The sequence below is a fragment of the Anneissia japonica genome, unplaced genomic scaffold, assembly GCF_011630105.1.
Source record: "Anneissia japonica isolate Jap-2015-1 unplaced genomic scaffold, ASM1163010v1 scaffold21_len1647178_cov195, whole genome shotgun sequence".
Classification (NCBI taxonomy): Eukaryota; Metazoa; Echinodermata; class Crinoidea; order Comatulida; family Comatulidae; genus Anneissia; species Anneissia japonica.
The window spans coordinates 1,146,115-1,159,496 of record NW_022750455.1 but is presented as its reverse complement, the minus strand read 5'-3'; the positions used below and the strand labels follow the sequence as shown (position 1 = coordinate 1,159,496).

The 13,382-nt window shown below is 34.0% G+C and overlaps 2 protein-coding genes across 6 annotated transcripts in view; one reads left to right on the top strand and one right to left on the bottom strand.

Moving 5' to 3' along the window:
• Positions 1-2,876: 2,876 nt before the first annotated feature.
• The window catches only part of LOC117121336 (DNA nucleotidylexotransferase-like), a 12,091-nt gene continuing 1,585 nt past the window's right edge, over positions 2,877-13,382 (bottom strand). For 2 of the 4 annotated variants that reach the window (XM_033266488.1, XM_033266489.1), the window contains exons 2-9: positions 9,236-9,431; positions 8,587-8,691; positions 7,947-8,132; positions 7,069-7,140; positions 6,470-6,593; positions 5,819-5,951; positions 4,593-5,301; positions 2,877-4,303 (exon numbers count right to left, since the gene is read on the bottom strand). In XM_033266488.1, the coding sequence (XP_033122379.1) occupies positions 4,217-4,303; positions 4,593-5,301; positions 5,819-5,951; positions 6,470-6,593; positions 7,069-7,140; positions 7,947-8,132; positions 8,587-8,691; positions 9,236-9,431 (1,612 nt within the window). In that variant the 3' untranslated portion in view covers positions 2,877-4,216. Of the gene's footprint in view, positions 4,304-4,592; positions 5,302-5,818; positions 5,952-6,469; positions 6,594-7,068; positions 7,141-7,927; positions 8,133-8,586; positions 8,692-9,235; positions 9,432-10,126; positions 10,400-13,382 lie in introns of those variants that run through there. The other 2 variants (XM_033266487.1, XM_033266491.1) reach the window with 2 other exon arrangements.
• On the top strand, positions 10,136-12,175 carry LOC117121338 (small integral membrane protein 8-like). 2 transcript variants are annotated; one of them, XM_033266496.1, is made up of 3 exons: positions 10,136-10,208; positions 11,151-11,313; positions 11,687-12,175. In XM_033266496.1, the coding sequence occupies exons 2-3, from the start codon at positions 11,200-11,202 to the stop codon at positions 11,846-11,848; spliced, it is 276 nt and encodes a 91-aa protein (XP_033122387.1). In that variant the 5' UTR covers positions 10,136-10,208; positions 11,151-11,199; the 3' UTR covers positions 11,849-12,175. The 2 variants fall into 2 exon arrangements, with proteins under 2 accessions (XP_033122387.1, XP_033122386.1); XM_033266495.1 differs by lacking the exon at positions 10,136-10,208 and adding an exon at positions 10,551-10,606.

Here is a 13,382-nt window from a genome sequence, read left to right as displayed (position 1 = left end):
TTAAATGTCTGGTTTGTTGCCTGTATATAAATTATGATTTTAGACACCAACATCATATCTGTAGCTTATTTAGTTCCAATTATATGCACATTTTAGATAAATTTGGCGGCCATTTTGAAAAATGGCAGCCATTTGTATACCAGGTGAAAAATCAAGTGTCAACAGGGCTTAGGGTTACCACGACGGATTAATTAGGATATCTGGCTATGTTGACTGCTTCTAACATTCCACTCCCCCTAACTTGATTTCTAGGCCTCTTTTTTGATTTTTTTCCTAGTCTATCTTTGAAAGTAGTCGATCGACAAATCGAGAATCATGATCATGATAATAAATTCGTGATTTATTATATAAAAAATTGTCTGCCAAAAAAAAAACAAAAAAAAAACCCACAAAATTGTTAAAGATTTTAAAAAACAGTAGTTTTTCGATGATTTACATCCTAAACAACATTGATTACAAATTTATGAATTTATTATCATGGTCAAAATCACTTTTTTACTTAATTATAACATGGCCGGCGGAACCGGGGGCCGGGCCCCCCCCCCCCACTTTTTGGCAAAAAAATATATAATGTCTGGAGATTTTTGTATAATCGGAAATGCAAAAAAAAAAGGAGGGAAGGAGGAGAAAGATGGGAAATAGAATGTTTATCCGGTACCCGACCGAGTTTTCTCGCAATTCACATTGGCGGATCTGGGGGAGGAGGTCATGGGTCCTGACCCCTCCCTTGGACAACAAAAAAAGGGGAAAAAGAAAAGAATTCTAGACCTACCTTTTCAGGACCCGTGAGCTGATTTTTTTTTTTTTTGCAATTAGAAAATTAGAATTTTGAAGAACATAAAATTAATTAAAACACACTTCAAATGTCGGGAAAGCTAATTTCCTGTCATCTAGGAATCAAAATTTTCCCGGGGGAGAACGCCCGGACCACCCTTTCTTTTTGGGATTTATCGATTCATGGAAAAAAGAAAACGTATGCAACTACTCATTTGTTTATGTATGTATACACACATAAAATAAAATATTACTGAATAGAAAATGAAAGAAATTCTTTGTCCAATATTCGAAAGTTCGAATATCAATTGCGTATTCCTGAAGTTACTATTTGGCAGTGCATACATAGCAGGTCTAGATCCATGAAAAGTCGTATACTGTATAAAGATCTTTATATTTGCACAAGTAATTAAAATTATTGAGCAGATCACACTGATAAACAATTGTACAAATTCGGCTGATGCATATGAACTTCTATTTAGAGACATAATTTCATCATTTTCTTTCCAAAAATCTTAATAAACGTTAACTAGCACCTCATATCGACTTTTGAATGGTAAAAATCGGCTCAGTATAACCCAATTTACAGAGTACAAATTTTAAGTTAATAGAATATACTGCTGCCGTTACATCTTCTAGTTTTCCCCCACGGTTGTATTTAGGTACACGCTACAGTACACACAATGAGCCTACAACTTTGCATAGCAGAGCACGAGTGATTCAGCCCACATATTTATATGTCTGAGCAAGAATGGTTTCATGGACCTTCTCAGGACTTTTTCCCTACCCTACATCTTTATATCTAATTTTGCTGAGAGTTCCGCTTGAACAATTTCGTGGAAATTTTGATATCTGCGCATGACATGCTTCCATTGCAAGATTCATAATGTGAGAAGCATAATCTAGGAAGAGAAGCCGGCAGCTGACTCTCCGGAGTTTTAGAAGTTATTTTATTTTTTATTGTTATATTATTTTGCTTTTTAAGCTGCTGGCACCTACCTATTGTAGTCTTGCTTGATTTTTTATTGCCTTCTTTTTATCTTAAAACAAATGAATGATTGTTAGATAGGATAATTTATTAATGGCATATCAAAAATCCACTCTAGAACAAAAAATCATTTTGCTAGTCCTTCAGGTTTGCAATTCATTATCCACCATCAACTAGACTGCCTAAAAAAAAAAAAAATTGGTTCATGTGGGAATCGAACACACAACCACCAGGTTTGCTATTCATTATCCACCATCAACTAAACTGCCTTAAAAAAATTTTTTTTTTTAAATGGTTTGTGTGAGCATCGAACACACAACCTCCAGGTTTGCTATTCATTATCCACCATCAACTAAACTGCCTTAAAAAAATTAAAAAAAAAAAAAAAAAATTGGTTCGTGTTGGAATTGAACACACAACCACTAGATTTCCCGTAACATGATTAGTCTATTTTTTTCTAATTTGCATAATGAATTTTTCAAACATTTTTGTCTATTTAAAAAAAGTACTTAAGTTATGGAGAAGGTACCAGTCAAAAATCGATTATAAATTTAATTCTACATTTTTAGACAAAAAAACAAACCCTCTTGGCCCACGGCCCATTTTTGACACCATGACCATGCGTAATATTAACCTGCAGTGTATATATACGAAGAATTTTTTCTATAGGATCAGAGTTGACTAACTGGTACTTGGTGTGGTACTAGGTTTATCGCATTTATGGCTTTGGGACCGCGGTTTACCTCCCTCCGTTTAGTCATGCTGGATCAGGAGTAGTAAACTCGGCGATCGTGGGTTCGATTCACACACGAGCCAGTCTTATTTTTATTTTTAAGGCAGTTAAGTTGGTGGTGCTATATACTTATCTGTGAACCCCATGGAATGAGAAGGCATGCCATTGAATGGCGCCCTCTTGCTAAATTGGAAACTTTTGAACCTTGACCGACACTTCTATTTGTTACGCGTAAATCGCGGAGAACGCTATCTTGTGTTTATAAGATCTTTGATGATGATACACTAGTAAATAGTAGGCCGCCTTATATCTAAAATTGCTATAATTATAAAATTATAAATACAGTATGACATACTTATAACTATGTATTCGATGCAGCAATTAAATTCTGTTATCACTTTAATACAGTTAAGGCATAACTACATAATATCGATGTTTATAAAACATACGAAATAATCTAATTAGAAATTACACTGGAATGTCATTGCTCGCATTTGCTTACATGAAACACAAGCTTTTCTTTGTTTATTTCAACAGTCAAACCGGAATGAGTTCCGACTTGCAGACACCGTAAGACACAATTGAAAATATTAAACTCTATACTTTATTCATGTGTAAGTTACAATTTTTCAGGGCATAAAGTTTCAGAATACGTACATTGGAAATACAAAGTGGGGAGGGGTACATGATGGCATTCAGGTTCCCTTCGTTTATGACTGGCAAATGGAGGTGCAGAGAATGTTGACGTGTCCCACTTCGTTTTGAATGCAATACAAAGTGAACAAATGTGTGTCCCTTCGTTTACTGCTAACAGGGTTGCATAAAGAAATTTTATCTCTCCTCAAATTTGATGGTGTTTCATGATGGAATGAGTACCTTCCCCAATTTTAATTGCCAAATACAGTGCATAATAAAATATGTTCCTTCTCTGTGTTTTGATGCAAGTACATGAAAAATGTGTTCCCCTTCACATCTATCATGGCTGCTAAGAGAAATTTGTGCCTCCTAATTTTTATTAAAGAAAATGGTTGCTTAATGGAATGTATGCTGTCCTCCATGTCGACTGTCAAGGGGGTCGCATTCAGGAATGTATGCTTCCCCTTCCATTTTGACTGTCAATGGGGGTTTATAAGGAAATTTGCGCTCTCTCCCTCAGTTTTTACTGCCCGGGTTGATTATTTCTTCACTAAAACATACTGCAAAAATTTAGCCCAACTCAATCCTTTGTACATTTTACCTAGATTTATAATGTTGATCTCATTTGAAAAAGGTTTTTTTTTTTTAAATTCATTCATACTCTTAACATTAGAATCATTTTCACCCTTTTAATGCTGATTTTAACTTTTTTTCGCATTTTCAGCCTTTGTTTTGTAAGCTTTTCACCCATATTCTATCATGAGAGCAATTGTTGTATATGCTGAACCTTTTATTGAATTCATTTTGTTTTTTAATCTGTGTGGTTTCAGCTCAATTATATACAAATGTTTTAATTACTTTAATATTTAATGATATACAGTATATTACACTTTGGCAATGTGTGTATCCAAGCAAGGAATTTCCATTTTGAATAACTTTTTATTATGGACATGCCATTAAATGAATCTTCAAACTTTCAATTCTCAATTCATGTATTTTTTAACTTATGTTTACTTCCAATTTAAATATTATCTAATTGATAAAATTTCATTAATACATTTGAATTTTATGATTGATTATATATTTCAGCAGTTCCTCTCCCATGGTTCTCTGTACTCAAGGTTTAAGTGCTGGAATATTTCCCTCTCATCTTTGGCTGGCAAAAGTTTGTTCTGTTACAAAAGAAAAAAATGGGGAAAATGTATTAGTCCTAAAAAATCAATTACAAAAATGTATAGATAATAGCCAAGAAAATCTTCTCCGTTTAGATGCGAATTAGAGCCTCCCACCTTTAAATTTCCAAATACGACTCCGAGAAGTAAAATAAAAAAATACTTTCAGGATATATGCTCAATTGTTATTGTATTCTAAATGTTTTTATTGACCAAACAAACGATAAATATGATATGATAATATGAACAAATTTTTAATTCCGGAAACAATAACAGACATGAACCATACCGTTGTTTTATCATATAATCCATGACTGGTTAATATCATATTCATCTCTTTCCGTGAGTAATCCCTGATCGATCTTATAAACATTCGAGATCCTGTCCAACCTAGAAGTGCATAAGGGTACTGACTTGCAGGGACCATAATCAGATCAACTCTCCTCGCAACACCACCATTTACTATGTCTGTGCTCTTTAAATGTTGATCACTGCCATTCATTGACTTAAAACATACATCAGAGCTTGAAGGAGTGTTCTTTGAATTCTTTGACATTCTTAAATCTGTCTGTACATGGTCATCTTGTAAATTATTTTGATTACTTGTTTGTACCACCTCTTTCACAAACTTATTCACCAGTTTCTGGTCAGAAATTTCAACACTGTTACTCATGTTTGGTAAATTTCTTTCAATTGTTGTTCCTCCACCTTCTCCAACATGTGGACAGCTATTATCTATATCTCTCTCAATGTTGTCTGCCAACATTGATTTTTGGAGGTTAAAAACACTAAAGCATCTGGCATAGTGATCCATGTGGCCTTTCCGTGCATCCGTAGCGGTATACATTGCATCTGAATAGCTGTTTCCTTTAGTGCCGGTGTAAATGAGAAGATTTCTAGAGTGAAGTTTGTGAAGCAGCTTTTGTAGTAGTCCATTCTCTCTGCCTTCCTCTGGGTGAGATATCAACAGATCCACATCATGACCAACTTCTTTGCCTCTAAATAATATTAGGTACACTGAATTATTATTTTTTACTGGGTAACCTGTTCAGTAGAAACCTATTCTCCTCCCAGCTTTTCTTTTATAAACTAAGACTCATAAGGCGGCATAAAGTCAGGCCCCAGAGGAAAACAAATTGTGGATATAACAACTGGGAGGAGAAGGTGGAAAAAAGGGTGGTTATGCCCAGGTGTACAACACATCAATTTTTTCTTCCAGAGCCTGGCCTGAAAAATATCCTACTGTAACAGGAATTGAACTTAGGACCATGAAATTAGATTGTGCAAGCATCTTAAACACCAAGGTATTCCACTTTTAGAGTGTTGGTATGGAATATTCAGTTTGTATAATCCACATATAAGTTTATTGTTCATTTATAATTTTTGTCAATTGTTTTAATCATATTATTATTATTGTATCTGATGCATCATACTTGCTGATGCGGCCACATTTATGACAGTAATTATTATTAATACAAGTAATATGAGATGACTTTAATAATAGTCAACATTTACCTGCTGAAGCCCCCTGTGATAGCGACAGTGGTTCCTGGTAGAATTTCTACAGCTTCTTCATAAACTATTTTCTTAATCACTTCAGCTTCCTGTTGACTAACAGGGGTGTTCAAATCATTGTAGCATTCAATACCTGATAAAGAAAATGAATCACTAAGTGGCGTGTACCAAGGAAGCAAATATCATAATCATTATTGTATAAAATATTTGACAATGACTATTTAGTTAAAGCTCTGTCCACAAAAAAAACTGTTGTATGCCCATATATAGCCGTGATGTCATCATGACCATATTTAGGCATATTTTACAGGGCTTTAGACTGAAATGCATTCAAGGAAACATTCAAACCAGATACTCATCTGTAATCCTTGGAGAAAGAAACATGCCCATGTAAAATGCCTTTCAAAAGGACACCGTGAAAAGACCAACATTTTATAACATACATTATAAGTCAATTGTGACACCATCACTGCAACTCCCAATGTTATTTTACTATCCCCAACCATGCACTAATTTTCATTAGTGCACAGTTGATCATTTTTAGGTTCATGTGCAAAAGGCCGATTCAGTGTATGATATGCAACTATTCTAATTGCTTATTAATATCTGATGCACATATTGTACTTTTCTGTTACATTGTTACATACCCACCTATTTTCTGTTCCTTGGTTAAAGTACTTGACATATTTTCCTTCACATCTTCCAAAGTTCGACATCCTTTTTCATACCATTTCTTGGCAGTAACTGGTCCACATCCAAACACACCAGTAAAAATCTAGTTGTGGAGAAAGAGCGTTCAATTAGAAATCAACACTAGCTTGAAACAAATAAGATATTAAAAGATGATAGAAACAGAAAATATTTATATTTCATACAGGAGAATTAGTTCATGAAAAGAATCATCATGTATTGTATGTATAATTAAAGTCAGGCTTCGGAGGAAAAATATTTTAGATATGTTGTACAACTGATTTTTCCAAGACATAAAGAGCATTTAAATTTTGACAAAAAACGTTTTTTTTAACACCTTTTCCCCCCAGTTTTTAAATATTCAAAAGCCTGTATCTCATTAAACATTTCAGAGCTTTTCGTCAAACACCATTTTTGTGTCTTAGAAAAATCAGTTATACAACATATCAAAAGATGTTTTTCATCCAGAGCCTGGTTTTACAACAGTAAAATATTAAGTTTATCTTATCTTATCTTTTTGGCAATCCTTAGCTGAAACAAATAAATAAATGAATTAATACCTGCATTGATTTGTACCATTCATCACTAAGAATCTTGTCAACTTCTGAACAGAAACCATCCTCAAGAATTTCCTTTAATAAACCGAATATTGAGCATAAAAGTTATGATATTATTGTATTCCATTGTCTTACTTTCATTCAGTAGTGTATCTAAAAATACTCTTCCCCCACCCCCAGACGCTTCCCCAAAAATAATGGTCAAGTATTTAAAAATCACCGCAAGCTGCCTCCCCTAAACCATCATCGAGGCCCCCACTTCACCTTTGCCCCACGGCCCCACGGTCGCTCTGAGGCAAAACAATGGAAATTGATATTTTTGTCGATTTTGAAATAATATAATTTAGGAGTATATTAAACACTTCTGAATTACCAATAATCTTAACAGTGATGTATGAACAAGCTGGATAATGAATGCGACTGCCTCAAACGTGATTTCAAAAATATGTCGTACTTGCAACAATAACGAGCCTGACATGTTTCTGAGGCAAAGCAATGCATCTGTGAATATTGCTAATAACCTTGCAATAAACAAATGGCTGTAACTAAAATTTGACATATAATCACAATGTATGTAGATATACAATCCTCCAAAATTTTAAAAGGGTATGACAATATATTGCTAAGTTGCAAACATGCAAACTTTAATTCTATTTTTCTCAAAAAGTGAAAATTTCAAGTTACGTTGTTTTGCCGCAGAACGGCCGCCCACCACATTTGAAGACTCCAACATACGCCACTCCTTTCCTACAAATATTATTACCCAGTATTTTAAATTTAGTGTTCTATATTTCAAATGCAGTCTTTATGTTGTACAGGCATACTTTTTTCTGTTTCATTATACTGAGAGCATTACTCTTACCATTAAATTCTGCATATACCTGAACAACTTGTTTGCAATGCTGCCCTCCTTTTAGGTCCTTCAAATTCTCCGCTTGACTCATAGAAGTAATTGGGGATGGATAAGCTTTGAGGGCAGCAGATGCCTTCCTGAATGCAAGTGCACGAGAGTTATTATGCTCATCAGTTAAGAACTCAGCATGTTTCTCAAGAACTTCCAAAGCATTCTGTAAAATGAAGACATTTAATTTGTTTTGAAGTTATATTCAACATTTCCCCCCCGGGGGGGGGTTTTGTGGGGGGGGGGGGTTTCCAGGCTAGACCCAGTCCCCTTTTTGCAAATTAAAAAAAAAATGAAAGAAAAAGAAATTATTTGCACAAATTGCTTCAGAGGTTATTCCCGGGCATCTAGACAAAAAAAATTAGGTAGTGTTGTCTCTCGATTGCTGCCCCCCCCCCTTTCGGGCATATCTAGATCCGCCTCAGCACCCAGTGTAATACAGAAAATTGTTACACAGTTAGAGTGCTTATCATTTAGATCATTTCAAAAATGGGTTCAAATCATGTAGAGATCATAATTTTTTACGAATTTAAATGACGACAACAAATATATCTTGAAGAGCTTTGACAGAGATAAAATTTAATTAAGTTATTCTATAAGTGACATTAATTGATACTTACTGTTAACTTTCGATTTGTGTGACTGACAGGAGTTGACCTCTGACATGCATATTTTGCATTTTGGTAATAATTTTTCTTAGTTTTTCTGTCATCAAGTGATTTAGTCTGTGGTCCAAAAACAATAGAGTATAATGAGCAGGCAACAGGCCGAGGGATAGTTAATCATTAAAGATATGCGAACATGCAAAACTTTAAAATCACTAGAGAATAGTTAAATAAATACATTGCTCATCTTGTATTCTTCATCAGTAAGTTTATAGTTTTAGTTTTGCTGACAATTTGTGCAAAAAAATGTTTTCGAAACTTGTTTTTTATCTGTGGCATACTGAGAGATAACCTATGTGATTCTTTAAAATAAATAGGCAGTAAGATTTCCTTTTCTTATAAACTTTTTGGGTGGCTTTTACTATAAATAATAAAGTTAAATATTTTCACCTGAAATCAATTTGCAGAAACAAGGCATCAATTTCTTATTTAGTTGCAGTAACACAGACACAAATCAGCCCTTCCAAGGTAAAGCAATGTATTTGCACAAAAATATAATAGCAGTGACATTGTTTTCCCATGGGACAGTTGCATAGTATAAATAAACTACAATACAATGCCTGGTATGTGCTTTATCTAGAAACATAAAATGGCTCTAACTTGCCTTGTCAATCTTTCTTTCTGACGGCAGCCTGTATTCGTCCGTAACAAGAATAGCATCATTAGCCTCCATACAGCTTACAAACCATTGTACTGACAATATTTCACACGAAGGCAACAAATTGCTGTAATTTTTCGTTAAACTTTCAACCACTTCATCTCTTGTCGAAAGCTCTGACACAATGTGTGTGACCTTTTCACTGAAAAGAACAAAGAAAATAGTAATAGTGGTAATAATTAGTAGAATAGTAGAAGATGCACATAAATTGTTTACTGTACAAATATAATAATAATAATAATAATACAACAGAACTTATAAAGCGCCTATTAAAGTTAAAATAAAAAATAACTTGCCAAAATTGCTAGGAGAAAAATTGAAAAAACAGCAGCAGAAGAATCCCATGAACTGATGAACTGATTAGTGAAGATTACATAAAAAAAGGTAGGTTTTAAGTTATAAATATAAAATTCAAGTGTTTTTTTCCTCTTTTTACTTGTTGATCAATGATATCCTTTATTCACTCAGAACAAAAGAATGAACATTTAATGATTCTCAGTAGTAAACTAAGTCTCGTCTTTACAAGCATCGGCCTGACTCAGGTCATTACAACAATAAGTTACATCTTACTCCTACTACAAAAACAAGGCATAAATTCCTGCTTTATCTAGTTTAATTAAAAACTCAAGCAAAATCTGGACGTTAAAAATCAGAAAATATAGGCCTAGGCCTATATTCCTAGAGTAAAGCATTCACTAACTAATTTTAGTAATAGTTTTACTGCCAGATAATTGTAGACATGAACTCATTTCAAGTAGGCCACTAGATCTAGGCCTAGGCACCTTGTTGGAGGTCACTTCTGAGAAGGTTTCAATCCGTCCGGCCGTACACCCTTACCTCATTTTTTCCGTCACCTCGAAACCCTTTCTTCGCGCTAACCTTTTCATGTGATCAAGTCTCACATTCTGGATTTTCAATGGTAATATGAAAATGCATACGCCTTCAAATTTGATACTCAACTTATCATGAGTCGTTTCTAGCTTCGCTTTTTTCTTCTTAGGTGCAAACATTCTCAATCTTTAATCCATTTATCCAGACCTAGGCCTAGGCCTTACGTTATTATTTTGTTTGAAACATGGGCGCTGCCATGTTTGCCTCGCACAAAGACTTTTTAAAAGTATTGTGGTTATACTGATATAGCAGATATTCTAATACTTATATTTTAATAATATTAGTACGTATAAGTATTATTTTAAAGTTTATTATTAACTTATTTAAATAACAATCTTGAATTAAGTTTTTTTTTTAAATAGTGTACAAAATTGTTTTTAATAAACCTCCATGTTTCGATAGGTACGTATCATATAAGGCTAAGCGGTGAGTTATGGTTGTTTCAAGTGATTTAGTGTAAATGGGCCTAAAATCCGTTATAAAGTGAACGTCTTTGTACCTTTGTTCATATTCCATTTATGACGATGATATATTTAATGAACTTTATGTTTAACATGTATATTTTGCAAACCGTAGCTAGGGCTACGCTAGTCGACGATATTGGGTGGAGTATCAACTCCGAATACACTCAACTCCCTGGTTGGAGCACTATATAGTATAATACCTCCATGGTTGGAGTCATCAAAGATCAAGGAAGGTACCAAACAATGCATCCACATCTCTAGGCCTAGGTGATACCTGATGGCCGTCCTCAAAATAATTATGTACGGTGCTTCACTGTATAGTATACCCATTTAAACCAGATATATTATTTACTTAAATTTTTTGCTATTGCTAGTTGTTAGAATGTCATTATTTAATTACAGCAGGGAGTTGGGCATGTGTAATGAATGAAGGCTTACGCATGCCCTACAGCAGAAACGTTCTGATTTTACAGTACTGTATATATTTTTTTTTTACGAATGAATAGGCCTAGGCCGATTATGATGACGTGAACAACTCAAAACACTTCAGAAAATATGAGTAAAATTCAAGAAAACGGAGGTGAGGCACCAAAGACCAAACCTGGGTTAAGTGGCGTAAGAACAACAAATTTCTTTCGTGTATTCAACTTTGAACTGTTTGTAAAACCTGTAAGTAAACTTTTTTTTCAAATAGTGTGTGTCCACTGGCTGCAATAAGTTATATGTAGTTCAACCTGATACTGTTGACTGGAATATGAATGAAGGCTTACACATGCCCTACAGCAGAAACGTTCATAGTTCTTAATTTGACCAAAGTGTTCTGTTTGGTTTCCGTTAAAATCTACTCAATGGCTATATTATTCAACCATTCAACTTGGCATATGTAAATATTTGCTTTAGGTATGGCATAGGTGTGTATTTCACCCTAGGTTTAGTATCAACAGGTTCATTTCGCAGTTTTTTACAACGTGATCAACAAAACATGAGTCTTTTGTTTGTTTACTGGCTGTATTTAAATCCCTTTTGTATCATATTCTTGTAGAATAAAGTTGTTATGGGACTTGGACTTACTGCAATAACTGGCTGTGTGTGTTACATCGCTTATATGAACGCCATGAGTGAGAACAAACAAGATCAGCTCTATGAACAATTTAATGAAGATGGTACAACAAGAATTAGGAGGAGAACATCAAGATGGGACTGAAGTCGTGGATTCTAAAGGTTACTTTACATTCTTGGAGGATGTTGCTGTTTATCTTAAAAAAGGGACCTGAACCCGGAACTATCAAGAGGAAATAAGGCACCGTCTTTGACAGGTTGCTTAACCTCACGATATCCATGCCATAGCACAACACTGAACATTTTAGTGGATGAAAGAAATTCACAGAAGACCTTGTACAGTATATCTAAAATGTGTAGGCCCTGCAAAATCTCAGCACTGTTGTATAATTAAAGTGCTATAAAAGGAATTTAAGTGCAGTAATTATTGGTATAGTGTATGGCAATAGAATAAAGAGTAATATCAACAGAACCGTTTAGTATGAATGGCTTTACTTTGTGTATTTGTTTAATGCCACACCATCCCCAACCTTTTTTTTAAATATTTGTTATTGAAAAAAACGCTTCCCTATACCATGGGTGATGCAGGGGAGGGGGGGGGGTCGGGAAGGTCGTACGACCAGCAAAAAAAAATTTCAAAGGTCTACATTTTTTCCAATGGCATAAATGAAAAGCATTGATGAGGTACCAGCATTAGAACTCATTTATTATATGAGACTTTAAACTGCTCATAGGTATCAGCAGTGCCTATAATATTTTTCACCAAGGAATGAACGTCCTCAGTCCGTCAATTCGGCAGCAATTTCTATTAAAAAAAAAAATTGTATTGACATTTTAATCACATCTTGATCGTGATAATTAACATTATAATCATCGTCATCATCATAATCAAAAAGATTCACTATACGTTTTGGCAAAATATTATATATTATATACCGGTACCAATTATAATCACCATCATGATTAACATTATCATCATAATTATTATACAGTCATCATGAAAACAATAAATACACAGGAAATCCATCCACCACTTTTAGAACCGCTTTGGTCTCAAATTATAAAATAAGAATACAGTAGAATAAAAAGAGAAAAGATGGGGTGTATCAAAGGCATCTGAAAAGTGTTTCTAATTGGAGATATGCCCTTTTTTGAAAGAATCTACCTTAGAGAACCTGTACTTAATGATAATTGATAAAAATAACACAATAACTAGGCCTGTTACAATAATAAGATAATATATATCATCCTTGACACGGATATACCGCCTTCTTAATCATAAAACAGGTCTCTATCTGATATATAGGCCTACTATTCAACATTTTATTAAATTAATTTGATTCAACAGCAACAACATTATTATTAAGAGTACTTAAAACATAATAACAAGGCTTTGTATTTTATGACTTACGCATTTAAATGTGCGAGTTAAATGTCTTTAAATTAAGAATACGATTTGGTGTAAAAGAAAAATCCATCCACCACTTTTAGAACCGCTTTGGTCTCAAATTATAAAATAAGAATACAGTAGAATAAAAAGAGAAAAGATGGAGTGTATCAAAGGCATCTGAAAAGTGGTTTCTAATTGGAGATGCCCTTTTTTGAAAGAATCTACCTTAGAGAACCTGGACTTAATGATAATTGATAAAATTAACACAATAACTAGGCCTATTACAATA